Below are 27,864 nucleotides of genomic sequence, written 5' to 3'. Positions count from 1 at the left end.
CCCACGAAAGCTCATGCTCCAATACATCTGTTAGTCTATAAGGTGCCACAGGACGCTTTGTTGCTTTGAGCAACTATTTTCTTTTAATTTTTTCAACAAGTATTTGCTCTTAAAATACAAATTCAAGGGCACCCTGACATCTAGCTTCACTGTGGGGCAGGAAGTGCCGAGAGTAATAAAAATCAGGCCTTCATTGAAACACCCCCCATGTGGGACCCGGAGTTGTCGGGGTGTCGCTGTCTCCTGCAGCCCGAGAGGAGCCGCCAGTGTCTGCCGCTGGGGGGGGGCTGCGCCTTTCCCGACCCCGCCCTGGGGAGCGGGGGCAGTGGGGAGGGGAAATCAAACATCCCCCCCCCTCGTGCCCCCCGGTGTTTGCAAACGCTGCAGCCCGGCCCGGGTTTGCAGGAGGCGCAGGAAGGGGCTGGATGCAGCAGCCGGGGGCGGAGGCAGGAAAATCCTGCAGCAGCTCCGGGCGGGGCAATACGAGACGCTGCCCCCCCCCGGGGTCCCTGCTGGGGGGAGAGCCCGGCATTAACCCCTCCCTGCTGGGACCAGCCCCGGGCCGGAGCCCGCAGGTAATTAACAAAGGGCGGGGGGGGGGGGGCAGATCCCCCCGCCCTTGGGAACCGGACCCCTGGTTTATTCCCACCCCTGGGGCAGGCTCCGAGCTGCGTTCACAGCAGTGACCCCCGCTGCCCCCTCTCTAGCCAGGGGCTGCCCCAGAGGCGGGGGGGGGTCAGATGGGACCAGAGACCGGGCCCCAGTGGGGTTCCCCTGGGTGTGTCTGGGGGTGGGGGGCCGGGAAGGGAGGGGGGCAGACCGTGTGAACGAGGGGGGGGACCTGGCTCTGGGCAAGCAGGCAGGAGATCGTGGGGGGGCAGGGGAGTTTCTCTCTGGTTTTGTCACTTCAGTCTCAGAGACTGAATCATTTCCCCTGAATTCTTCCCCCTTTTCTCTAACTATCAAATATGGGGAACAGGAACACACACACGCTCTTACTTTTCTCTCCAGTGACTGTCCATGTCTCTATTCTCCTCAGGCTTTGCCCCGGTTTCTAATTCTCACACGCTAGATTAAAATTTCCTCGGCCTGGGGAAATTTTCCCACACGTTTTATCTGCAGCCAATTGTCCTTGTTCCGGTGGGAAATTGTCGCCCTGAGTCATTCCCCCAAACTGGAAGGGGGTTAGTGAGGGGAGCCTGAAGACGCGGCTGGCTCTGGGGTGGGACGGGGTGGCCGGTCGGTCTCTGCCAGTAACAGGGCCTGGGAGGGACACAGGAGGGGAAGGGAGAAGCGACTGTTCTCAGTGGAATAACCAGGCCTGGCAGCTGCCCCCCAAGCCCCTCTGTCTCCCCAGTGCAGCGCCCCACAGCCACCTGCTGCCTGTCCCCTGCCCCTCCCATCCTGCTGCCCCCTCCCCAAGGCCAGGGAGCCTTCCCGGCCTTCTTAAAACACCTTCACAAAGGGCTCCCTGCTGCCCCTGGGACTGGCGGTGATGGAGGGGAACCCTTACTTTCTGGTGGTTTGTTGTATAATCCGATACAATCCTTTCCCACTTTCCCCCTTTTCCCTCTAATGATTGAATTTCCCTCTGCTCTTGGTGTTTTGATGTTATCTCAAACCCCTCATGTTTTTCTGCTTTCCTCTCACGTGTGACCACTGATCCCAAATACCTCTGATTCCCACCCTTCTCTTTCAATATGGGATGTGGATACCCAATCTTGGATTTCGCTTGTTTTCTATGTAATTATGAAATATCAATTAAAAATCCCCTCAGGTCTGGAGGTGTTCCCCGTGTTTAAATGTGGTAACTTCTCCTTTTATTGGGGGGAACCTGTTGCCCTGCGTCATTCTCTATATTGGAAATCGCATGGAGGATAAATTCCCCCATCATCACCTTTCCCCTCATTTGAGAATCATTTGTTTCCCCTCTGTCACAGTTAAAATGTTTACTGATGAAAGTGGCCCCATATTTACTACACGCCAAAGCTAGACGCCGCCCCCCGATTAGCTGCTAACAAGAAAGTTGGCTGGACCTTTTCCCCCAGATGCCCTGGGATGAAGGTTTTCGCCCCTCAGAGGGCAAACAACTCCGTTTGTTTTAAGAGCGAGTTGGACGCATTTCTGGATGTGACGTATGATTGGAATTGCTGGTGATGGTGGGGTTGGGCTCCCTTCCAGTTCATGTCTTGTGTTCCTAAAAGCTCACGCTTTCAGAGCTCTATCGGCCTGCCGCGGGGTCAGGAACACGCAGGCTGGAGTGTGTGTGTGTGTGTGTTATTTTTCATCTCCTTCCACTGAAGCGTCAGATTCGGCCAGGGCTGGAGACCGGACATTGGGCAGGGAGAGCCAGTGCTCTGACGTGGCTTTGAGCTTTCTCTCTCTCAGTTTCTTGCTCCCATATTCTGGGTGTCAATGATTTGCCCTCTGTGGGGTTGCGAAGACATTTCCCCCCCCCCCCAGGTGAGATTGGCACATTGGTGGAGGGGGGAAGTCACCTGGGTCTGCAGCCTGGGGTCTGGGTCCCTTGCCAGGAATATCTGCATCTCTCTCACTTAACTCTTCCCCTGCCACTGCAGGGGCCTCAGGCCTTGGCGCTCCTTAACCCCGTCCGTTCTCTCCCTTGGCGCAGAACAATCTCGTCTCCCTCGGGCTGGTCTCCTGGGGTCTGTTTTTCGGCTGTTGGGTTTAATGTGCTGGGCGGTGTTGGTTTTGTAGCCTCCTTTGATTGACTGGAATAATGAATTGGTCTTTTAAATCGCAGTGATTTGCAATAAGGATTTGGCCTCCCCATTGGGACAGGGTGAGAACCATTGCTCTGCATATCGCTAGATGGAGAGACTCTAGGAAGACGCGAGGAACAACTCTTAGAGGGGACACAATCACTGGTTATCACACGTCTGTTTATTAATCATTTCACCGAGCAGATAAAGAAAGCCCAAAGCACTGGAACATAACAGAAGATGGAAAGAAAGTACATAATGTCCAGCATCAATACGTTCCCACTCACATCCCCTTGGGGAACGCTGGAATGGGTAAGATGATCTTTTGACTTTAGCAAAGCTTTTGATACGGTCTCCCACAGTATTCTTGCCAGTAAGTTAAAAAAGTATGGGCTGGATGAATGGACTGTAAGGTGGATAGAAAGCTGGCTAGATCATCGGGCTCAACGGGTAGTGATCAACGGCTCCATGTCTAGTTGGCAGCCGGTAACAAGTGGAGTGCCCCAAGGGTCGGTCCTGGGGCCGGTTTTGTTCAATATCTTCATTAATGATCTGGAGGATGGCGTGTACTGCACCCTCAGCAAGTTTGCAGATGACACTAAACTGGGAGGAGTGGTAGATATGCTGGAGGGTAGGGATAGGATACAGAGGGACCTAGACAAATTAGAGGATTGGGCCAAAAGAAACCTGATGAGGTTCAACAAGGACAAATGCAGAGTCCTGCACTTAGGACGGAAGAATCCCATGTACTGCTACAGATTAGGGACTGAGTGGCTAGGCAGCAGTTCTGCAGAAAAGGACCTAGGGGTTACAGTGGACGAGAAGCTGGATATGAGTCGACAGTGTGCTCTTGTTGCCAAGAAGACTAATGGCATTTTGAGCTGTATAAGTAGGGACATTGCCAGCAGATCGAGGGATGTGATCATTCCCCTCTATTCGACATTGGTGAGGCCTCATCTGGAGTACTGTGTCCAGTTTTGGGCCCCACACTACAAGAAGGATGTGGTAAAATTGGAAAGAGTCCAGCGGCGGAGGGCAACAAAAATGATTAGGGGGCTGGAGCACATGACTTATGAGGAGAGGCTGAGGGAACTGGGATTGTTTAGTCTGCAGAAGAGAAGAATGAGGGGGGATTTGATAGCTGCTTTCAACTACCTGAAGGGGGTTCCAAAGAGGATGGATCTAGACTGTTCTCAGTGGTACCAGATGACAGAACAAGGAGTAACGATCTCAAGTTGCAGTGCGGGAGGTTTAGGTTGGATATTAGGAAACACTATTTCACTAGGAGGGTGGTGAAGCACTGGAATGGGTTACCTAGGGAGGTGGTGGAAGCTCCTTTCTTAGAGATTTTTAAGGTCAGGCTTGACAAAGCCCTGGCTGGGATGATTTAGTTGGGGATTGGTCCTGCTTTGAGCAGGGGGTTGGACTAGATACCTCCTGAGGTCCCTTCCAACCCTGATCTTCTATGATCATCAGGTAGTCCTCTGTTGGACGTTCCCCACTGTGTCATCCACCCCCCCGCCCCGCCACGCACAAGCTGGGTGTTACACCCACTAAGTCTGATACATATGTATAAGGGCACCACCCCGTTTTCCTTATCTATACTTCCACACCCTACCGAATTTGGGGTGCCCATTTTCCATAGACTAATTCTTTAGTTCCTCTTACCCTCATTAACATTGACCTCAATCAGTTACTAAGGTAACTTGTGGCTATTTTAGAATTCCCCCAACTATTTGTGACTGCGATTGCGGTGTTAACAGATACACTGCGGCAGGTTTTCCTTAGCACCAGCAAGACCCACTGGTCTTGATGATTATGACCAGAACTATCCCCAAACCTGTGCCGCATGGCCTCCATGGTCTTCCTTCCTGCAGCACTGAGATGCAGCCACCTCTGGGGTGGATCAGTGGCCATTACCTTCCAGTGACAGGGCCTGGACATTTCTTAACTATTTTAGCTCCTCCGTGTCCTCCATTCTCCTGTTCAAGAAGCATCCCCCAGGGCTCCCTCTGCCGGTGTGGATGGCCAGCAGGTGCTGGCGGTAACTTTCGATCTGACGTGGATGGATGTTTTAGGGTGGTGGCGGCGTGGGACATTTTTTGGGAGTCCATGCGGCATGTTTGGCAGTATGGGAGGGATCGGACACCTGCTCCCCAAGGCGAGGCTGGCTTGTTCCCTCTGACACTACCCTCTTCTCCCTTGGGGCAGCCTGCGCTCGGCAGCAGGGGTGGCGTGGGGGGTTGGCATGCTGGCCTCATGCGGGTTTGCACTGGGCTGGGCCTCATAGGGGCTGGGCTGCCTGGGATTTCCTTCCCGAGTCCTTTAAACGTGGGCTCCGGCTGCTGCTGGAGACTGAAGCTCTGACTCCCCCCCTGCCCTGCTCTCCCCCAGGCAAGAACGTGTCCAAGCCCCCAGGAAGGCAAAGCGGAGGCGGCAGCTCTGGAGAGGAGAGGACCTGGCTGCCGTATGTGTAAGAAATTACTCGTATCTGCATCTTGATTTTTTTGCTGCCTATCGAACGCTGGTTTTGTGCTTTATTGGACGCGATTTATTGATTTCGTGCTTGTTTGTTTTTGTATTAATTGGCAGTTCGTTTAGCTAAGAGCCAAATTGCTCTTGTTACTTTAACAAAGAATGTGGGTGCAGAACAGTCCCAGAAAGAGTGACCTGTCACCCCCCCCAAAAAAACATGTTTTGAAAGTTCAGATTGGGTTTTGATGTGAGTGGAATGGGAAGCCGGGCTCGGTCGGCGAGGAAAAACTGTGTACTGAGTTTGGGTCGGTTGTTTCTTTTGCTTTAAATAGTAAGGATGTTTGGGATGTTTTGTTTTCTCGGCATGTACAAATGACTCATTTTAAAATATAATACAGGACCGTCTCTGATTTTTAAGTCATTCGCTATTACTGTGATTTAACCAGTACGTTTCCCCCTCAGTTTGCATTTGTTTGTTGTTGTTTGTTAATTTATTTATTGGCTTAGGTTTTTTTCCTATTGATTTTTCTGGGAATAAATGTCGCAACAGTGAGCTGCAATAGATGAAAGTTTAAAAGTCATCTGTCTATCTTTTTATTCCCCTTTTTGAGGAGAACGTAGATAAAACACACGTTTAACTGCGTATTGTTAAAAAAATAAGAGTGTGCCCACAACATGTATACCGTGATGCAGGACCGCTCCTCCCGCCAATTTTCTGTCTAGCTCACCTTTGCGCCCCCTCTACCCCCACCGGGAGGAATCTGGTGCCACCTCTGCCAGCTGGTACTAGACCCATAGGCAGCCCCACACTCTGCCAACATCAATTCCTGAGCCAGACTCCAGATAATTCGGAGAGGGCTGGGGACAGGCGTGAAAGTGACGCTGCAGCACAATCACAAGCAGCCCCCCCTCCTCCCCCCTCATTTCCCCTCCTGTTAACAAGGGCAGGAGCTGATCCCAAACAGCTCAGCCTCTCCCAGCCGGAGCGGGAGGGAGACGAGCCAGGGGAGAAGAGGGGGAGAGATTCCCAGGACTCGAACCTGCCCAGACACACTTGTTGCAGCATCTCTGGGCAGGTTCCCGTCCCGGTGAACAAGGTGAGGAGCAGAAGGAGGAAAAGCCAGTCCCCACCTCTCCGTATTTCCCCTGCTGGGGTGTGGGTGGCCCTGGGGACCAGGGGGAACCCCCCAAAATGGTTCCTTCGTCTCTGCATCCCTGGGAGAGTTTCAAAATCTCCCTGGGGTTCATGCTGCTGGGAGGGACTGGAGTTTTGTAATAAAAATGCGACCAAGCGTTTGCTCGGCCTAGCACAAGCTACAAGGTTTGTCTGCAGGGAAAAGCCCCCGGGGGAACTGTGCTGGGACGTGAACTAAAACCTGCTCCGAATTCCTCCCATTTACCCTTTTCCCCCTCCCAGGCCGCCAAGCCCTGGCCCTGGCCATGGCCTGCTCCAGCTCTTCCCAGCCACCCCGGGGACAGGGACAGGAACAGGAACCAGCGGCGATGGAGCCAGCTCACGTAGGTATCACAGGGGGGTTCCTGGTCGAGAGAGAGGAGCAGGAACAGGAGGGAGGAACTTGTGGGGCGTTTGGTGTGGAGGTGGGAGAGGGCAGGAAACACCCAGGGTGGATAAAAGGAGGGGATCAGGGTGTGACAAACCTGCTAGGACTTGTCTCACCTGGGCCCATGAATCCAGGAATGGATCCATGGAGTTTGGGGGGGTGGAAGTTCCCAAATTTGTGGCACAGGAAACAACCCCCCTGGAGAAGACTGGGGGAAAATGACCAGCTTCTCACTAGGCAGCGTGGAAAGGGGTCCCGTCCCACTCGCTGCAGAGGAGTCTCCTTGTGGCTGGGTCTGGGGATTCGCTCTCCCCCCCATCTGCCACCCCCTGCCATCGCTCACCTGGGCTGCGGCCCCTCCCGGTCTGTGCTCAGTGCACTCCCTTCGCATGGCCTGGCCCCCCAGCCCGGTCACTCCGAGAGGGGACACGTCCCGCTGGAGAAGCTGCCCTAAGGCCATGTCAGATGTCCCCAGGTCCTGTGCTCCTGTCCCCGTGGCTGGTCGGGGACCCCAGTTACGCTGCAGGTCTGGGCTCCAGCCCAGGGGCCCTCTGACAAGCAATCCAGGTCTGCTCAGTCTCAGACCCTGGTGCTGTTTCCCTGGGCTCCTTCCTACCCCACCTCTCCATCTCCTTGTCCAGCTCCGCTTTCTCTCCAGAGCTTCCTCTCTTCCCCTGGCTCCGTCACCCTTCTCGGTCTCCTGTTGGACTCCCCAGGGCAGGGCAGGACCCCCGGCTTCTCCCTTCCCCGGATCTCTTACTTGTCCCTGGCCAGCTCCCTCTCCTCCCAGGGAGTGACTGCAGAGTCGTCCTGCTCTCGCTTCCTGGCCCCGGCCCCTCTCCCAGCCGGGCTTCAGCTGCAGTTATGCTTTATAATCCCTGGCTGCTCTGAGCAGGGTCGGGGTGGGACTCTGCTGACCATGAACCCCCCAGAGTTTGCATTGAGTTGGCCCTGCTCCCTCATGAAGAGTGGGGCTGTGAGTGGGGCAGCAGGTACTGAGTGTGGGACTCTTGCTCTTTCAGGGGCCGGTGACCTTCGAGGAGGTGGCTGTGTATTTCACCAGGGAAGAGTGGGCTCTGCTGGACCCCGCTCAGAGAGCCCTCTACAGAGCCGTCATGGAGGAGAACTACGAGAATGTGACCTCGCTGGGTAAGGATTCCCGTCCCCTCGGTTCTTAGAAGGGGAAATGAAGGGTTAAGGTTCACGTCACCCCCACAATGTAACCTTAACTCTGCCCTGTTTCAGCATCACCCCAACGTGCCAATGATGCACACACCAGTACTGGGCTCTGCCCTGCCCCAGGACGCTGGGAACAGAGCCCAGGAGCAGAATAGGACAGTGCAAAGATTTATAATAAAAAATAATGTAAAATGAGCCCTGTACACTTTGTATTCTGTGTTGTAACTGAAATCGATATATTTGAAAAATAGGAAAAACATCCAAAAATATTTATAACACATTTACATTGGTATTCTGTTATTGTGTAACATTGCGATTAACTGTGATTCATTTTTTTTTTGAGTTAGTTAATTTCTTGAGTTAACTGTGATTGACTCAGTCACCCTTTGATGGGCATTTTCCTCAGCGTGACCCCTTGGTAAAGTTTTTCACAGCTGAGAGCGAGGAGACATGAAGTCTGATGGCAAAAGATGCTCCATGCTGTTTCTTCTCACCTGTGTATGCTGAAATGTAGAGTTTTCCTTCCTGCCTGCATTCTCCCTTTTGCCGTTGGATGACCCTGTTTACTGCTTACATGCAAATTAAGTTGAACACACGTTGCTTTGTTTAGGTCAGACCTATTTACTGACTTCTGCCTGGGCAGGGCTGTGGGGTTTTGAACATGGGCTAACATCATACAGGGGAATTTCATAACTTTACATGCAATGTTTACTACCTATATTTCACCATGATAATACCGACCAGCACGTTAATAGTTCTCAAATGATCCCTTACCAGGCATGTTTTGTACAAAGATTATCACGGTGGCGTGCAGGGTGTGAATACAGGGGGGCATTCCGTCCCAGGATAATTTATATATTCACAGATTAAGGGTAGGGGGGACTATCAGGTCATGTAGTCTGACCTCCTGTATAACACGCCATAGAATTCCATCCAGTTCCTGCTGTACTGAGCTGAATGCCTTGTGTCTGATGACATCATCTTCCAGAAAGGCATCCGGTCTGGACTTGAAGAGATGGTGATTCCTTTGTTTCCCTTGGTAGTTTTGTTAACTTTTGCGTCACCCTGAGTGAACTCTTCCCAGGCACTATTGTCAGCTCTGCAGTTGGGGGCAGAGTTAAGGTTATGTTGCAGGGACAGCCTATACTTTAACTCTTCATGTCCTGGGTTTCACAGGTTTCAGCTTAGCCATGATCCACATGCTGGAAAGACACGAGGCAGCTCTGGGCAATGTTAACGGCATTAATGTCGTTTATGGGCATTTTATTCTTTTTTCCCCAGATTGACTTTTCGCTACTATCACTGTGTCTGCACCAGATCTCTTGCCAGTAGGGCTCTGTCCATTAGGGGTGTGATTGTTGTTTTTTTTTTTTTTTTTTTATGCTACCCCTGACCAACAGAGCTATGCTGGCAAAGCTTTGAAGTGCGGACCAGGCCACTGTCTGTATGTGGATCTCAGAGCACTTTAAAATATTACTCTGAATCCAGAAAATTTGGTAGCTGGTGGCCAAACTTCCAAGAGAAACTCCCTCCGTTTTGCAGAAAAATGCACAATGCCCATTGTCTGACAGCGAGGCATGGCCCAGCTCAGACTCGAATGCCTGGGCATTGCCCAGGTTCTGTGGCCACAGCGTGTCCTCTTATGCCAACCAATGACAGCGAGAGCCAATCGCGGGAAACCCTCTGGCTGTTACCAGAGCCTCCGTCTTGCTGCACATGAGCATTGCAAGCTCTGTGATTTCTCAGCTCGGCTCCTGCCCATGTGCCGCTCCAAATTCTTCAGTTATTTATTTTTTCAATACGGCTTCCCCAGAGAGGCAGAGGGGGCCGTGTACGAGCTGAGATAAATACCAAGGCACTGAGAAGTGTTGACGGTAATTAAAATAATTTTATTTTAATAGGTGGGTGCAGGAAAATGTTACCAGAAGCTGGTGATTTGGTAAAAGGCTGGTTTGGGGTTTTTTTGGAGGAGGTGGGGGGGAAGGCTCTATTCCTTTGACTTGATCAGATAATCCCATATTTGCACCCCTAACCCTGCCCTGCACCCCTATGATGAGCAGCAAATATGAGAGGTGGAGGGGGGGGCGTGTATGAGCTGAGATAAATACCAAGGCACTGAGAAGAGTTGAGGGTAATTTAAAATAATAGTTTGAGTCCCGGGAGTGTGCAGGAAAATGTTACCAGAAGCAGGTGATTTTGGGGCGGGGGGGGGGGAGGCTCTATCTCTTTGACTTGATCAGATAATCCCATATTTGCACCCCTAACCCTGCCCTGCACCCCTATAATGAGCAGCAAATGTGAATAAAATCTGAGCGAGGATGTGGGTTGTAGAGGAATTAGAATAGTCAGCCTATACCCAGTACGCAATGCTGTGGGGGGGGGGGGTGTTGGGGGAGTGAGAGAGAGCAATGCTGCGCCTTAACAGTAGCAGAGCTGGCACTCTGCTATAACAACTTCCCTGAGGCGGGGAGGATGTGACAGCCAGGGGGGACCATCTGCCACCAGGAGACAGGGTGAGGTTCCTCTCCAGGAGTCCTTGGGGGAGCAGGGAACAGTGGGAGGGGGGGAAGATGACCGGGAGCTGGTGCTCATGGGGTGTCCCAAAGCAGGGAGGGCTGAGAGCAGGGGGAGGGGGGGAAGATGACGGGGAGCTGGTGCTCGTGGGGTGTCCCAAAGCAGGGAGGGCTGAGAGCAGGGGGAGGGGGGAAGATGACGGAGAGCTGGTGCTCGTGGGGTGTCCCAAAGCAGGGAGGGCTGAGAGCAGGGGGAGGGGGGGAAGATGACCGGGAGCTGGTGCTCGTGGGGTGTCCCAAAGCAGGGAGGGCTGAGAGCAGGGGGAGGGGGGAAGATGACCGGGAGCTGGTGCTCGTGGGGTGTCCCAAGCAGGGAGGGCTGAGAGCAGGGGGAGGGGGGGAAGATGACCGGGAGCTGGTGCTCGTGGGGTGTCCCAAAGCAGGGAGGGCTGAGAGCAGGGGGAGGGGGGAAGATGACGGAGAGCTGGTGCTCGTGGGGTGTCCCAAAGCAGGGAGGGCTGAGAGCAGGGGGAGGGGGGAAGATGACCGGGACCTGGTGCTCGTGGGGTGTCCCAAAGCAGGGAGGGCTGAGAGCAGGGGGAGGGGTGTGCAGAGGACTAGGATGAGAGGGAATCGGGGAGGATTCGGTTCAGTGTAAGGAAGAAAAGGGAGGGAGTCAGGACAAGAGCAGCTGCAGACACAGTAAGGAGCTGGGAGACGATTCCCAGAGGCTGTGAGATCTGAGGTCCCCTGAGTCCTTTGTGACGAGAGTCCTGCTTTGAGCAGGGGGTTGGACGAGACGATCTCCTGAGGTCTCTTCCAACCCTGATCTTCCAGGAGTCTATGGGAGCCACTAAGTCCTGCCCATCCCCAGCACTTTCCCCGAGGTCTCTCCGTCCGCTGGCATCACCGACTCAGGAGTTGAGGTGGCAGAGCCCGGGGCTGCCCTAGGGGGGGCTCGTCCTAGCCAGGGAAATTCCCCACCCCGACTGGGCCCAGAGGAAGTCTCTCCCCAGCTCGGACGTGGCGGGGAAGCAGCAGCGCCTTGTACATAACTTCAGGAGGTGCACAGGATCTGATCTCTGTTCTCCGGATCCCTGCCTCCCCCCTTCCAGCAGCCCCCCGCTCTCAGCTGCTCCAGGCCCCCTCTTGTGTCCCCCAATACTTACGCAGACGGCAGCGCGCACTGGGGCAGGGGCTTTCTCTGCTCGGCCGCAGCAGCCAGACCCAGGCCGATCTGGGAAGGGTGAGCGCCCTGGGGAAATGAGTCAGATCCCCTCCGCCCGCCACGGTCACACACCCCGTCTCAGGCCCCTGCCCCCCATCACGTTTCAGATTTGGGTCGGGGGCAACTTGAATTGTGATTCCAGGGGCTGCTGAAGCACCTGAAAACGTGTGTGTGTGAGTGACTGAGTTAAAGCTCCAGAATTGATATCTCAGGGTTTGGGATTGGGAATATCTTGCTGTATTATCTCCTGAGCTAAATTGACACATAAGTTTAAAATGTGGCTTTAGTTGCAGTGTGTATATATTTGTCTTTCTCTGTATAACAATGAGATACAGAGCTCCTGTCCGCTAATTCCTACGTTATTATCAGCAACAAAACCCGAGAGTTTTCAGGTGCCTCAGTAGCCCCTGGAATCACGGTTAAAGTTACCCCCCACCTCAAGAACCGGAAATGGTGCCCCGGTGAGGCAGGAGTGGCCAGAGGGCTGCGGGAGGCCCGTGGGCTCTGGCAAGATGCAGCCCCCGTGTGACAGCACGAACCTCGCCTTGAGCCATAGGCCAAGTGCCAGGCATTGCAAGCAGCAGCAGTGCAGAGTAAGGGGGCAATACACCATATCCCCGGCCACCTTGACTTCTGCGCTGCTGCTGGCAGTGGCATTGCCTTCAGAGCTGGGCACCCAGCCAGCCGCCGCTGCTCTCAGGCTGCCTTTCAGGGCTTAATTTGAGCCGCGGCTGAGCTCTGCCACCTCTTTCAGTACAAATTAAGCACTAGGAAGAGGCAGTGGGGCTTGGAGGTGATGGGGAACCCGCGGGGGGCCAGGGGTGATGGGGCAGGGGACGCCAAAATACAAGTTCACCCGGGGCGCCGTTTTCCCTAAAGCCAGCGCTGGTGAGGAGGGTCCGGTGGGGGTGAGAAGGGAAGGTTTCAAGGAGGCAGAGATTTGGGGCACACCACTGCAACGGCTTTTGCCGAAGTCTGTGATGCCCCATCCCGAGGCACAGCTCAGAACCAGCCCTCCATCCTCCTCCTCCTTGGCCTGTCACCCTCGACACCACTGCCCATACGCTTCCTCTTGACATCTTGTCTTCCTTTGTCCTTTCCTGGTTCTCCCCCTACCTCTCTGATCTCTCCTTCAGCGTGTCCTCCTCCTTCCCACGCCAACTTTCTGTGGGGATTCCTTGGTCTCTTCTTCCTCTACACCTGATCTCTGGGTAATTTCATCCACAAACTGAAATACAATTGGTGACTCACAGATCTACCTCTCTACTCCAGACCCACCTCCTTCTGTCCAAACTAAAGTCCCCGCCGGTCTCTCTAACCTCTACTTTGGAATGTCTGTCCATCAGCTCAAATTCAACAATTAAAATGGCTAAAACAGAGCTCTTAATATCCCCCCAGCCATCCCACCATCTCTTTTTTTCTCTATCGTGGAAAACATCATTATCCTGCTGTCACGCAGACCCGTAATTTGGGCCTCGTCTTCACCACGGACCCCCTGTAGGGCCGTGTCTAGATCTTGTGTTTTCTTACTGCATAATGTCGCTAAAATGGGGCTCTTACTACCCATCCACACAGCTAAAGCGCGTGTGCAGGAGATCATCCCCATCTCAGTTACCCCAACGTCCTTTTCTCCCACCTTGACAAAGGCAGTCTTGCCCGGCTCATATCCGTTCAGAAGTAAACATCCACAAAGCTACCTCGCTATCCTCAGACATGCCCAGTTCTTTCAACCTTTCCACCTGGGTCATGTTTAGTCGTGAGAAAAGAAGGCTGAGAGGGAACCTGATATCAGTCTTCCTATACGTTAAGGGCTGCTACAAAGACGACGGTGATCAGTTGTTCTCCATGTCTCTGTTCTCAGTGGTGGCAGATGGCAGAACAAGAAGCAATGGTATCAAGTTGCAGTGGGGGAGGTCCAGGTTGGATATTAGGAAACACTATTTCACTAGGAGGGTGGTGAAGCACTGGAATGGGTTACCTAGGGAGGTGGTGGAATCTCCTTCCTTAGAGGTTTTTAAGGTCAGACTTGATAAAGCCCTGGCTGGGATGATTTAGTTGGGAATTGGTCCTGCTTTGAGCAGGGGGTTGGACTAGATACCTCCTGAGGTCTCTTCCAACCCTAATCTTCTGTGACTCTATGTCCACTGGGGAGGACAAGAAGTCATTGGCTTCATCTGCTGCTAGGGAGATTTAGGTTGAATATTAGGGAACAAAATTCTAACAGTGAAGATAGAGAAGTACTGGAATAGGTTACTGAGTAGACGGTGGGATCCCCATCACTCAAAGTGTTTTAGACCGGGTTAGGCCAAAATCTGTCAGGAAGGGTCCAGGCCAACGTTTCTCAAATGTGGCCACCAGCGGCCTCCTGGATGGTGATGGAGGCGGGCGGGACAAAGCTGCAGCTCTTCCCCCTCCGCCCTGCACCGCCTCTGGAGACAGATGGGGCCCAGCCCTGGAGGATCAAGGTGAGTTCTTGACCCACCTTTGATGATGGTGTCCCTTAAATGGATATGCGGACAGGGTTTGGTTCCTGGGTTAGTGTTTTTGTTGTGTGGTGTGTAGTGGCTGGTGAGTATTTGCTTCAGGTTGGGGAGCTGTCTGTCCGAGCTCGAGTCTCGGCACCTCTTTCATTACAGGGATGGTCTAGCTCATTTTTATTCCGGCCTCGAGTGCAGGGGACTGGAATAGAAGACAACTCAAGGTCCCTTCCAGTCCTACAATTCTACAGTACTCCTGTCTTTACTGCTCAGTGCCTTTCCCCGCGCCGCGACACACACACACACACACACACACACACACACACACACACACACACACACACACACACACACACACACACACACACACACACACACACACACACCTCTTTCGTATGCCCTGTGACCCAGCCACCTTTGCTGAAATCTTGTGTTCCTCGCAAAGACAATACACTTTTTCCCTGCCACAAACTTTTGCTTTCTTGTGATGTCCTCAGTTGGTAGGGAAAGTTCTGGGGACTGAAGGGTCTCACTTCACCCACTCTCCTTCTGCAGTGACCACAATCTGTCTTCCCTGTAGGTTCCTGGGATCTACGAGTCAGTCCCTCCTGAAGTCCCAGGGCTTGATTCCTCTTTCTCGCTTTCTCCTTTCCCAGAGGCATCAGACTCTGTCGCTACTAAATTATAGTATTTAATTCACTGGAGCTATCCACACGCTGGGGGATATTCATACTCCCTTCCTGACTTACTAGAGTCCTTATTGCCTCAAAATGTGCTTTCCTGACATATAATACCCTGACATACTGCATTCTGGGACCTCTGTGCTCCCTCTTCTTCCTTACTGTGCTGAACCCCACCAGCCAACGCTCCCCCGTTCCAGCTCTCCTATGGCTCATAGTCTCTATTCCTCTGTCTGCCAGAAAGAAGCATTTCTCAGGGGACTTGCCCACTGTCTGGAGTCTTCACTGTCTGGGACATGGAATTACCTTTGCTGTGTTTTAGGAGCCCGTTTGATAAGTGTCGGGCTCTGTGTGCTCACAGGAGAGATGGGGATGGTTAAATCCCCCAAAAGCAGAGCGCCCAGCACCTTTGAGCAACTTGGGAGCTGGCCCTGCTGTTTTACTGTCTTATCATGGGCTGGGGTTAAAATAACAGAACATTGTTTTCGGAGAAGTGTCCCAGGAATTCACCTGATGTCCCTTGTTTTCTTTCCCCTGAGCAGGGCTTCCACTTCCCAAACCTGATGTGATCTCCCGGCTAGAGAAAGGGGAAGAGCCGTGGGTCCCAGATCTCCAGGACTCAGAAGAACAAAGGATCCGGAGACGCACCTGCCCAGGTGAGGAATCATTAAACGAACTCAAAAGCTGTCAGTGCCTGAAGGAAGGAGCTGGGATTCCCCACAGAGACCTTGGGAGCTGTCTCAGTCCAGGATTGTCCCCGGCATGTGTGATACCCTCCGGGCAGATTTCGCTCAGGGCTTCCTGCCCGACACTGGCCGTAACTCCCTCCCTGACCTGTCATCCTGAGTGTTTGGATGGGGCGTGGGCGCAGAACTGATCCCTTTTCTCTCCCCTCTGGGGGAAAGTTTGGGGAATTCAGTTCCTGATTTTTTTCCCCATCTCCCCAGCACTTCCTTTGTTTTCCTCTCCTCTTTTCACTTCCTGTTCCTGAGGTTTCTCTCTCTGTCCCAGCAGGTGGTGGGATGGGGAGTGAGAACGGGGAGTGGAAGCTTCAGCAGATGGACGCTGAGCAAGCGGGACCAGACAGGGTGTTATTGCGAAGAGCCAAAGGGAATGTGTCCAGACGTCTTGAGCAAGGACAATCTTGTGAGAGTCGGCACAGGCCAGCAAGGCAGCGGACAAAGCAGCCAGGGGGTAAATCCGTTAATTGTCAGGCAACTCACAAAGACCTCAAGGGAACCACAGGCCAGCACGGAGTCCTCGCAGGCGAGAGAAAAAATCCATGCACCAAGTATGGGAAAAACTTCTGTAGATGCTCGCACCTTATTAATCATGAGAGAATCCATACGGCAGAGAGATCTTATGAATGCAGCGAGTGCGGGAAAAGCTTCAATAAGCGTTCAAACCTGATTAGACATCAGAAAAACCACAAGGGAGAGAAACCCTACAAATGCTGTGAGTGCGGGAAAAGCTTCAATGAGAGCTCAATTCTCATTACGCATCAGAGAATCCACACAGGGGAGAGGCCCCATGAATGCTCGGAGTGCAGGAAAACCTTCGTGCAGCGCTCAGTGCTTATGAGACACCAGAGAATCCACACTGGGGAGAGACCTCATGAATGCGGGAGGTGCGGGAAAACCTTTACTCAGCGCTCAGACCTTAATAGTCATCAGCGAATCCACACAGGGGAGAGGCCTTATGAATGCGGGGAGTGTGGGAAAACCTTCATTCAGAGCTCAGACCTTATTAGTCATCAGCGAATCCACACAGGGGAGAGGCCCTATGAATGCGGGGAGTGTGGGAAAAGCTTCACTCGGCGCTCACACCTCATTAGTCACCAGAGAATCCATACTGGAGAGCGACCCTATGAGTGCCACGAATGCGGGAAAAGCTTCAGTGAGAGCTCAAACCTTATCAGACACCAAAGAGTCCACAAGGGGGAGCGGCCCTATGAATGCTGTGAGTGCGGGAAAAGCTTCACTCAGCGCTCAGCCCTTATGTCACATCAGAGAATCCACACGGGGGAGAGACCCTATGGATGCTGTGAGTGCGGGAAAACCTTTGCTCAGCATTCAGCCCTTGTTACACATCAGAGAATCCACACGGGGGAGAGGCCCTATGGATGCAGTGAGTGCGGGAAAAGCTTCACTCATAGCTCAGACCTTATTAGTCATCAGAGGATCCACACAGGAGAGAGACCGTATGAATGCTGTGAGTGCGGGAAAAGCTTCTCTCAGCGCTCACACCTTATTACTCATCAGGGAATCCACAGGGGGGAGAGACCCTACGCCTGCTCTGAGTGCGGGAAAACCTTCACGCGGCGTTCAAACCTTATTACCCATCAGAAGATCCACAAGGGAAATCATCAACCAAGGTAGAGGGCTTTGCCTTCACCCCCTGCCCTGGTTCTTGTCACGCAGACACAAAGCAGACCAGAAGTCCAAAGTGCAGGCAATGGGATATTTATTGGGGTTAGTTTCCAGCCTTGTTTCCCAGTGTCCCATTCCCCCCTCCTCAGCAGGCATAATTATACCGGAAATGCACACCCACAGTCCGACTTCTTACAACTTATGGTTATGTTCCATTATGAGGGGCCGTGGGTCTGGGGTCTTCATCCCACCTCTTTTGTACTCCATGGGAGGGATAAGGAGTGAGGTTCTGCTACAGACAAAGACATTTCTTAGGCCTTCCCCCCAGTCCCCTCCCAACTGGTTGCTTGACCTTGCCTTGAGATAGGAGTAGAGGCAGTCTTCAAGTGTACCATGCCCAGTAACACTTTAACTGTTCTTATCTGCTCCCATTACACTAACGAACCCATCTGGCTAGGCAGCAGCAACATTCACAGTGTCTTTGTCCTTTGTTCACACATATTAGTAAGGATATAAGTGTATCAAGAATCAAACAGGCAAACAAGACCTAAGATTCTATCTCAGGCGAAAATACAGGCCTGAATCCTACATTATCACCAGCACTCCTAAAAAACCATAAAAACGGTATATAGGGCTGGCAAATGATTTTTTCTTTCTTTCATACTTTTCCTGATTCCAACGTCAAGACCTTTAAGGCTGTTTGCTTCACCGGGGACCCTCTGCTCCCCATGTGGTTGCCCACTATTGTCTTTCGCAGCTAGCCCTTCCCATGGTCCTTTCTGTAAACTCTATAATCCTATATCAGTCATGAGAATGTGCGTCCCTCCTACCAGGAATGTCCATCAGCTCAAGGTGTGCGTGATTTCCACTAGCTAGATCAATATAAAATCTACCTGGGCCTCACCTCCAGTAGGACTTTCCATGGAGTTAGGTGACTCGAGTTAGCGACCCTGATGTAAAAACACAACTATTCTTGCAGTAATGACAAAGTGTGTAGCGTGTCCGTTGTTATCTAGCGCGTTGCCTCGTCACCTGCCTTAACCTCCGTTTCCTGGTCAAAGCCAAGCTGGAGCGTCGCATTTATACTCTTCCTCCCACTTCACTGAGTTCACCCTTTGGAACAGATCGTCTCATTCCCAGTTGTTCACACATTGCCCTGGGAGGTGCTGAAGGTGATTTTTGTACCCTTTTCCTCATTTAAAATATATTTAAATATAACAAAGAGCAGGAACACGGTGGAGAAAAAAATGTCATTTCAGCCTCTGTGACCTCCTAAGGCAATGGGGCGATGTGCAGGAATTCCCTCCTGCAGCATTGCCCCTGCAGTGTCACCTTCTGTCTGATCCACGTAGAGTTTATCTTTTTCCCATTCTGCCTCTCCACCTCCCAAACTGTCCCACGGGGCCGTGTCCTCAGCTCTCTGAGGTGAGTAGATTTGAAGTCTAGGAAGGAACATCATGATCATCTTGTCTGACCTCCTGCATATGGCAGGGCACAGCACCTCCCTCACCCACTCCTGTACGCAACCTCTGACTGAGCTCCTGAAGTCTCCAAATCATGATTTAAAGATTTCAAGTGAGAGACTCCACAATTTACTCTAGTTCAAACAAGCAAGTTACCTGTTCCCCACACTGCAGACGAAGGGAAATCCCCTCCCCTCTCTACCCCTTTCAGAGAGTCTCTACTAATCTGAGCTGGGGGAGAATTTGTTCCCTATCCCAAATATGGCGATGAGTTAGATTGTGAGCATGTGGGAAAAAATTCTCTATAGGGATTAAGAGCCATCTCCCTCCTAGTGTCCCATCTCTGGCCACTGGAGATATTTGTAACAGCAATCATGCAGGGGGGCGTATGCCACCATAGGAAATCTCATCATGCTGTCGCCACCATAAACTTATCAAGTTAAGCCTTGAAACAAGTCAGTTTTTTTGGCCCCATTGCCCACCAAGCTGTTCTGGAATGTATCTCCTCCGGGAGTTGGAAACCTTCTTGTAATTTCAAGCCTAAATTTGTTGAGGGCCAGATTATATCCATTTGTGCTTGTTCTCACACAGGGCCCAACTTAAAAACCACTTCTCCCTCCCTGGGGTTTTATGTCTCTGATTTATTTATAGAAAGTAATCCTATCTTCAGTTTCCTCTCATTGGGTAGGTTCTCCATTCCTCTGATCATCCTAATAGCCCTCCTCTGGGTTTTTGGAATTGTGTTTTGATTTCTTTGATCCTAAATCAGACTCCCTAGAGCTGTAGATGAAAGTGTCACCGAGCGGGAAGGGGAATTTGAATGGATCCCAAACACAATGTGATCATTCAGAGTTTAACGCGCAGGTTCTGTGTATTTACAAAGCCACTTCGGGACTTTTTCCTGCTGAGTTCGGATTGTTTACAGGTGGAAATGTGGACTGTTGTTCCCGTTATGATGATTCTAACCCTTAAATAAAATATCTAATAATAATACTAATGAGACTTCTCTGGGAAGCAGATTTGAAAAGATTAGAGGAGAATGCAGTGGGTGAATCTCTTGTCCTGATTCTGGGTCATCAAACACAACCTGCTTTGGAATTTCACTTTATATGAAACTGGAAGTGTCTTACACATCTGTTGGATGTGGATTTTTTCCTGAAGGCCGTGTGGTCACATAACTAGCTATTAGATTGCCAGGATATAGCTAAGATTCATTGCGGACTTTACGACAAATGATCATTTGCTAAGAGAGAGAGGAAAGGTGAGCAATATCTTTTTTTATTGGACCAGCTTCTGTTGGTGAGCTAGGCATGCTTTTGATCTTAGCTGTGGTCTACACTACAGCGTTAGCTCGATGTACGACCGTTTTCACTGACCTTATTCTGCAAGTGTCTACATTAAATGCAGCTCCTTCTGATGTAACTCACCCACTACATCGACTGAGGGCTGGTCTACTGTAGAAGCACAACATTGGTGCACCTACACCACCATAGTGCAGTTGGTGAAAATGCTCTATGCCAGTGGCTCTCAATCTTTCCATGTGATTGTATCCCTTTCAGGAGGCTGATTTATCTTGCATACCTCCAAATTTCAACTCACTTAAAAACTTCTTGCTTACAAAATCAGACACAAAAAGACAAAAGTGTCACAGCCACGCTATTACTGAAAAATTACTGACTTTCTCATCTTTACCATATAATTATAAAATAAATCAACTGGAATGTAAATTGTACTAAAACAACAAGGAGTCCGGTGGCACCTTAAAGACGAACAGATTTATTTGGGTATAAGCTTTCGTGGGTAAAAAACCCACTTCTTCAGATGCATGGAGTGAAAATTACAGATACAGGCATAAATAGATATAGATATATATGATAGATATAGATATGTCTGTATGTGCAATTTTCACTCCATGCATCTGAAGAAGTGGGGGGGGGGTTTTTACCCATGAAAGCTTATGCCCAAATAAATCTGTTCGTCTTAAAGGTGCCACTGGCCTCCTCATTGTTTTTGTGGATACAGACTAACACGGCTACCCCTCTGATACATAATAAATATTGTAGTTACATTCAGTGTGTAGTATATAGAGCAGTATACTCCAGTCATTGTCTGTATGAAATTTTAGTTTGTACAAACTTCGCTAGTGCTTTTTATGTAGCCTGTTGTAAAACTAGGCAACTATCTCGATGAGTTGATGTATCCCCTGGAAGACCTCTGCGTCCCCCCAGGGGTATCTGTATTCCCGGTTGAGAATCACTGCTCGGTGCTGATAGGAGAGAGCCGTCCCATTGGCATAACAACTCCACCTCTGCACGAGGCATAGCGCGTAAGCCATTGGAGTTAGGTCGACAGTGTCAGTGAAGACACGGAGTTGCTTACATTGACTGTTCTGCCTTTCAGGAGCCATCCCACAATGCCCTATGCTGACAGCTAAATCGAGGCAAGCCCACCTGCTGAGGGCACACACCGTCAACACAAGGGACAAAGTGTGGACATGCAAAAGCGGTTTAATTACGGCGATGGCTGTAAGGCTTACGTCTACACTACAAAGTTAAGTCAACTTAAGATACGTCGACATTCAGCCACTGGTGTAATTAAACCGCTGTTCTGTGTCCACACTATGCTAACTGGGTTGGCGGAGAGCATCCACACGAGCAGCTCTTGCATCGGCACAGAGAGCAGTGCACTGTGGGTAGCGATCGCACTGTGCACCTGGCTGCAGGGTGCGTTGGGAAGGGTTTGCAATGCCTCATGGGGGCAGGGACAGCGTCACAGGATGATGGTTTCTCTATCCCATCCTTCCATGGGGCACATGACTTATGAGGAGAGGCTGAGGGAACTGGGATTGTTTAGTCTGCAGAAGAGAAGAGTGAGGGGGGATTTGATAGCTGCTTTCAACTACCTGAAGGTGGGTTCCAAAGAGGATGGATCTAGACTGTTCTCAGTGGTGGCAGATGACAGAACAAGGAGCAATGGTCTCAAGTTGCAGTGGGGGAGGTCTAGGTTGGATATTAGGAAACATTATGTCACTAGGAGGGTGGTGAAGCACTGGAAGGGGTGACCGAGGTGGGGGGTGGAATCTCCTTCCTTAGAGGTGTTTAAGGTCCGGCTTGACAAAGCCCTGGCTGGGATGATTTAGTTGGGGTTGGTCCTGCTTTGAGCAGGGGGTTGGACTAGATACCTCCCGAGGTCCCTTCCAACCCTGATCTTCTATGATTAACACTGAGCCACAGGAATGTGTGTTACTGTAGTGTGCTGAGCCTGGCATTGTTTGTTTGCACCGTGCTATGAACCTTGTAATGATGGCTGTGTGTGCCCGAAATGTAACGCGTTTTAAATACCTTTTTAAAGTAGCACATGGCCAAAGTGACATTGCTGATCACTTAACACAAGAAGCCCACAGAAGTTGTTGGGGGTGAGGAGTGTGTGTGTGTGTGTGTGTGTGAGAAAGACAGACAGAGTGTGTTTTGGGTGAGAGTGTGTGTGTGCTGGGGCAGAGTGAGTCTGTTGGCGCACTGTCTCTTTAAGTAGCACACTCACCAGCCTGAACACTTGTTCAGACAGCAGCCGATGTTGCAAAAAGCTCCATGCCTCTGGTTAAGGTGGTTTTATTTTCTCGGCAAAGCGGGAGAGTGAAATCAGTGGGAGGAGCATTGCAGTGTGTATACCTCCACTGGTTTGTCGACAAAAGCTACCTTTTGTCAACAAAGCTGTGTAGTGTAGACAAGGGCCTAAGTGGACGTAATTTAAGTCAATTTAATTTTGTATGTGTATGCTTGCCCTTACACAGAGCTCTTCATCAGCTCTGGGAAACGTATTCCGAGTGTTACAGCGAAGTGCGAGGTGGAATAGATTGTTTAACGTAAGTAATTAACATGGATTTCAAGGGACCCTGCAAGGTGAAGTGGCTTATTAACACCTCTCCAATCACAACGGGGAGAGGAGAGAGAATCATAGAACTGGAAGGGACCTCGAGAGATTTTCTAGTCCAGTCCCCTGCACTCAAGGCAGAACTAAGTATTAGCTAGACCATCCCTGACAGGTGTTTGTCCAGCCGGCTCTTAGGCCTGGTCCACACTACCCCCCCATTTCGAACTAAGGTACGCAAATTCAGCTACGTTAATAATGTAGCTGAATTCGAAGTACCTTAGTTCGAACTTACCGCGGTCCAGACGCGGCAGACAGGCTCCCCCGTCGATGCCGCGTACTCCTCTCGCGGAGTTGGAATACCGGCGTCGACGGCGAACACTTCTGGGATCGATTTATCACGTCTAGACAAGACGCGATAAATCGATCCCAGAAGATCGATTGCTTACCGCTGGACCCGGAGGTAAGTGTAGACCTACCCTTAAACATCCCCAATGATGGAGATTCCACAACCTCCCTGGGCAATTTATTCCAGTGCTTAACCACACTGACAGTAGGGAAGTGGTTCCTCATGTCCGACATAAACCCCCCTGGCTGCCCTTTAAGCCCATTGCTTCTTGTCCTATCCGCAGAGATTAAGAACAATTTTTCTCCCTCCTCCTTGTAACAACCTTGAAAACTGTGATCATGTCCCCTCTCAGTCTTCTCTTCTCCAGACTAAACAAATGCAATTTTTTTCAATCTTCCCTCATAGGTCATGTTTTCTAGACCTTTCATCATTTTTGTTGTTCTTCTCTGGACTTTCTCCAGATAAACAGAGGTGGGGGATTAAAGTGGGTTCTAGATTGTTGTAATAAATCTTTAACCCTGTGTATTTATTCAGACTCTTTCAAGGATATGGGGGAAGCAAGACAATCACTATACCCTCGAAGGAATGTACACAGAAAAACGATTAGACAAAACCAACCGATCACCGGTGGGTGAACATCTCCATCTCTGACCTCTCAGTCCTCACCCTGAAAGGAAGCCTGCACAACACCATTACAAATCAAACTTAAATTTATAACTTTGCTAGATACTAAATATAATGGACTGAATAAAGACACTGGATTTATGGCTTATTACAACAAGCTATAAGCCAATTAAGAACCCCCGGTTTTCCCCCCTTTCCCCTCTGTAACTGACAACATGCTGGGTGGGGACGTCCATACCACCCTGGCCGCATGGGACCACCTTGGGGTCAAGAAGTGCCCAGGCACCGCAGACAATCTCATGGAAATTGTTGATCATCACTCCTGTCACGGACTCACAGGACGTGTGCTCTCTCTCAGCTCCGCATGGTCCCTGGGGGGAACCCCCTTCAGTGTGACAGCCCTTCTCGGGGGGTTAAGCCCCGGGCTCCACCAACTCCTGGATTCGCACCTCTCGGAGCCTTCAGCAACCTATTGGATATTCCCAGACTTGGAAAACTGTGAAATGCAGAATTTGAATAGCGAACCTGGTCTTCTCCTTGTATCTACTAACATTGCTAGACATTGCTTCTCCAACAGCAGAATCACCACAGCACTGGAGCCTGAGAAGACAAATTAAAGTCAACTAGTGTTTAATTTGTCTTTAATCTGGCTGCTGATTGGTCATTTTGAACTATCTTTATATCAGCCCGTCTCTGCTACAGGGCACAGGGATGTGGCTGATACTCCCGGGAGCTCTCGGCTTCTGGTCAGAATGGAGTTCTTTGGGAATTAAGTCATCAATGATATAGAGATTAAAGAGTTCAAGTTACATGTGCCCTGTGCCTTTCAGAGATTGGAGTAATGGTGAAGAGGTTAAAGGGCACACAGCTGGGTAGCGGGGTGCGGTCCCTCAATAGTTGTTCTGCTCTGGTGAGACTGAGCAGGTGTGGAGATTGTGCAAGCTATGGTGTTTATGTGCACAGATAAAATTCAATGAAACCACATTTTCGAAACCATCGATGTCTGGGAATGTAACAGGAGCTTTTTGAACAAGGGCGTGCCCTTTCTAATCCTCAAGATCACTGGCTCCAATATTTTATTGTCCCAGGGAGTATAGCTCAGTGGTAGAGCATTTGACTGCAGATCAAGAGGTCTCTGGTTCAAGTCCAGATGCTCCCTTTTTGGTATTTTTTTTTTAATGGAAACATATTTTCATATCCATCTCCAGTATGTTCAGGAATTCCACTGAATGGGGGGGCTTGAAAGGAATTTAAACACTTAACATTTTCCTGTGCACATGTATAAAAACTTAGCAAACCCGTCCATCAGCTGAAATCAATTCCCAAACAATCCTCAAAATGTTATTAATTCCCATCCCACCCCTCCCCGCCACAGGAGCTCTGTGCAGTTTAACCATTCTGCAGGCAGCTTCCCATTAGAAATGCTGTGGTGGGACATTCCCAGTCCTGGACATTTACGAACGACGGAATTTGAAGAGCAAACCTGGCTCCCCGCAGCAGGTGGGATTTGAGTGTTTTGTCCCTGTCACTTAGTGTTTTTCAGTCGCACAGACCCTCCTGTGCCCAGCCAGGCAATGAACTTGGGAAAGAGGACAGGAATCAGAGACCTTAGAAACAGTTAAATGACAGCAAGCACATCAGCTTAGTAATTAAAGCCCCTTTTGTGATGCCATTCATGTGGTCCCTTTATTCTTCTGCTGTCTCGCTCCGACCACCGTCGCCCTCTGTCGGTTCAGTGAGAGGGTCACACTCATTGCTTCTGACACACAAAGACTCACACACACACCTTGCAAGCAAAACCTCCCCAAGGAGTCAGACGCACCTGCTGGATCCCTGCACCCCGGCTGTGCAGAAGCTAGACACAAGGAAACTACAGGGACAGGCACTCAGAGGCACGTTGCCGACCGTGTGGGAGTTAAAAATTGGTAGGTCAAGTTTCCAGTCCCATCACAGGTCACCCCATCACTCTAGGAAGGGGCCCATCTGAACGCTCAGCTGGCTCGGTCTAGCTGTATTGTTCTTGTTTACACTTAGTCAGGTTTGAGTCCTGTTTCGCACTGTGTGTTTGAGAAGCCCGTCAGCAACGACGCTCTGAAATAGCAAACGCAGTAGGACGTGTTATTGCTCCTGCCCCAACACAGATGGACAACAAGAGAAATGTTATTCATTGAAGGGGGAGGCATCCCTGGGTTTGGCCCAACAGACAAGTGCCTCTCTTTTCCCTTTGTCACTTGTGAAATTTTTCTTTCCACAGCAGGCCCTATGGCTCAGTGGCTAGGACGCTGGGCTTGTAACTGCAGGTTGATGAGTTCCAGTATCACCAGGCCCTTCTACCAGGGAGTTTAAATGAAGTAATGACCTTCTTGTTTGACATACTGAGGGCATATCCACACGGCTCTGTGGGGCCTGGGCTTGTGGGGCCAGGCCGGTGTTAGAGCATCCAGACTGCAGTTGGAAACTCCGGCCTCACAACTGTGCTGCCACATCCACACTGCGCTATGCAAACTGGAGTCAGAACTTCAGCGCCTGTGCGGTGTGCGCGATCATATCCCAGGGATCCTAACACCTCGTCAGCTGACGGTGCTCCACAGTGATTGGTGGGATACCTCAGCTGGCTGCAAGTGTTTGGGGTGGTTTTAGCCCATGAGCTGTTTTGTGTCTGCACACTCCCTGTGGGGAGGTTAGGAGGGGCCTAATTCTAAGCTATGGGTGGGGATAGCTCAGTGGTTTGAACATTGGCCTGCTAAACCCAGGGTTGTGAGTTCAATCCTTGAGGGGGCCACTTGAGGATCTAGGGCAAAATCAGTACTTGGTCCTGCTAGTGAAGGCAGGGGGCTGGACTCAATGACCTTTCAGTTCTAGGAGATAGGATACCTCAATATAATATTAGACTAATTTTGTTACAATTTTCTTTATAATATAAAAGAATTCATAAGTAACCAGGCAGCAATTATTGGGACTCTTTTCTCCTAGTGTTCCCGGCCACAGAAAGAAATGGCTTTTTGGCTTTTCATCATCGGGGAGTCAGGTTCGTTCGCTGTTCAGAATCAATGTGCCCAGAAAAAGCCAGTTGTGTTTCATTTCGTAGGTTCTGGTGCCATCGTGTGGCCCTTACCTTTCCCTTCTTTCCGTGCAAAGCGCTGGTATTTTGCACAGTTCCTCAGCGGGCGGGTGTGGGGATGGGGGCGAAGGCTGCATTCATGTATGGAACAAACACTAGAAAGTGACAGAAAATCGCCCTTACGATGAGGCCTCCGTCCCTCTCAAAAATCATCTCCCTTCTTCGGTTAAGAGACATCCTAAATCTTTCCTTCTCCCTGCAGAGCCCTACGGTTGGAATCTGCAATATCCGAGCTGTGGTGTGAAAAACTGCTCTCTGTCTTCATTTGCTACTGCCTGATGTACATATGTATCAATTGCAACCTTTAAATGACCAGTGAGGTCATTGAAACATCATTTATTTTGCAGCTTCATTTACTGTGCTCACAATGGAGCATCTGGACATTGACACTTCTGCCCAAGTGACCTGTGGGTTGGATTCATTGTAGTGGGATACGAGTCACGTGGTAGATAATTTAAACTCTTAATTTCTTTAGGGTTCGCCTTCGCTATACTTCTATGCTGGTGCGATTTCTGACCATTACAGTTCATCAACTCGGCAGGCAGGCACCGGCAGCAATGCACTTGTCCTGCTGCCTTGACTGAGAGAGGTTTCTGATCAAAGGGAGGGTAGATTCCAGCCAGCTCCTGGGGTAATAGCTCATTGGAGATGAAAGGGCTAGTTCAGAAAGAGATTTTGACATCTGTAGGGTAAAGATGAGCCAGATGGGTTTGTCTCTGCACAGGTATATTTTAGTCTCTGGTAGGTAGAAAGGCGAGAGAAATATTTGGGATTTCCTATTTCCCTGACTGAGGACCATCTATGCTCACCTGAAATCTTTCCTGGCAGAAGCAGTTCTGACTGATTCATTACAAGGTCCAAATATGGCTGCCATCACAGAGGCATTAGTGGAGGTGAGGAGAAGGCCACAAAGTCCTTTCCCAGGTGGTCCCAGCACACCCCAATACCAGCACATTCTCCCAAACACTCCCCTGCATGTGGAAGCCATAATGTTGCTGCTGCCTACATACCCTGATGGCAAATGGGTAGGGGCGGAGGGTCCTTCAAGCTATACCAAGCACCCCAGAGGAGCCAGGCGCCGTGTGGAGTGTGTGCTGATACACCTATTCTGCACTGGCGAGGGCAACCCGCAAGCCCCAGGGCTCCTGGTGTCCCCAGGGCTTCCACCAGCACAAATATCAGGGGGTAGCCGTGTTAGTCTGTATCTACAAAAACAACAAGGAGTCTGGTGGCA

The 27,864-nt window shown here is 50.7% G+C and overlaps 1 protein-coding gene and 1 non-coding gene across 6 annotated transcripts; both read left to right on the top strand.

Annotated features, from left to right (window-relative positions):
* The first annotated feature begins 294 nt into the window (after positions 1-294).
* LOC128822994 (zinc finger protein 436-like) lies at positions 295-24,527 on the top strand. Of its 5 annotated transcripts, none has more exons than XM_054004967.1 (8): positions 295-575; positions 2,765-3,035; positions 5,118-5,190; positions 6,616-6,716; positions 7,783-7,909; positions 15,380-15,493; positions 15,849-17,211; positions 23,420-24,527. In XM_054004967.1, the coding sequence occupies exons 2-8, from the start codon at positions 2,964-2,966 to the stop codon at positions 23,490-23,492; spliced, it is 1,923 nt and encodes a 640-aa protein (XP_053860942.1). In that variant the 5' UTR covers positions 295-575; positions 2,765-2,963; the 3' UTR covers positions 23,493-24,527. The 5 variants fall into 5 exon arrangements, with proteins under 5 accessions (XP_053860942.1, XP_053860939.1, XP_053860941.1 ...); XM_054004964.1 differs by having other exon boundaries at positions 296-575; positions 5,118-5,196; positions 23,420-24,526; XM_054004966.1 differs by having other exon boundaries at positions 297-575; positions 5,118-5,196; positions 15,852-17,211; positions 23,420-24,525.
* A 69-nt stretch (positions 24,528-24,596) lies between these two features.
* TRNAC-GCA (transfer RNA cysteine (anticodon GCA)) lies at positions 24,597-24,668 on the top strand. Its single transcript has one exon. It is a non-coding gene; the product is annotated as a tRNA-Cys (tRNA).
* The last annotated feature ends 3,196 nt before the right edge of the window (positions 24,669-27,864 follow it).

Source organism: Malaclemys terrapin, chromosome 15 (assembly GCF_027887155.1).
Source record: "Malaclemys terrapin pileata isolate rMalTer1 chromosome 15, rMalTer1.hap1, whole genome shotgun sequence".
NCBI lineage: Eukaryota > Metazoa > Chordata > Testudines > Emydidae > Malaclemys > Malaclemys terrapin.
This window is presented reverse-complemented; position numbering and strand designations above follow the sequence as displayed.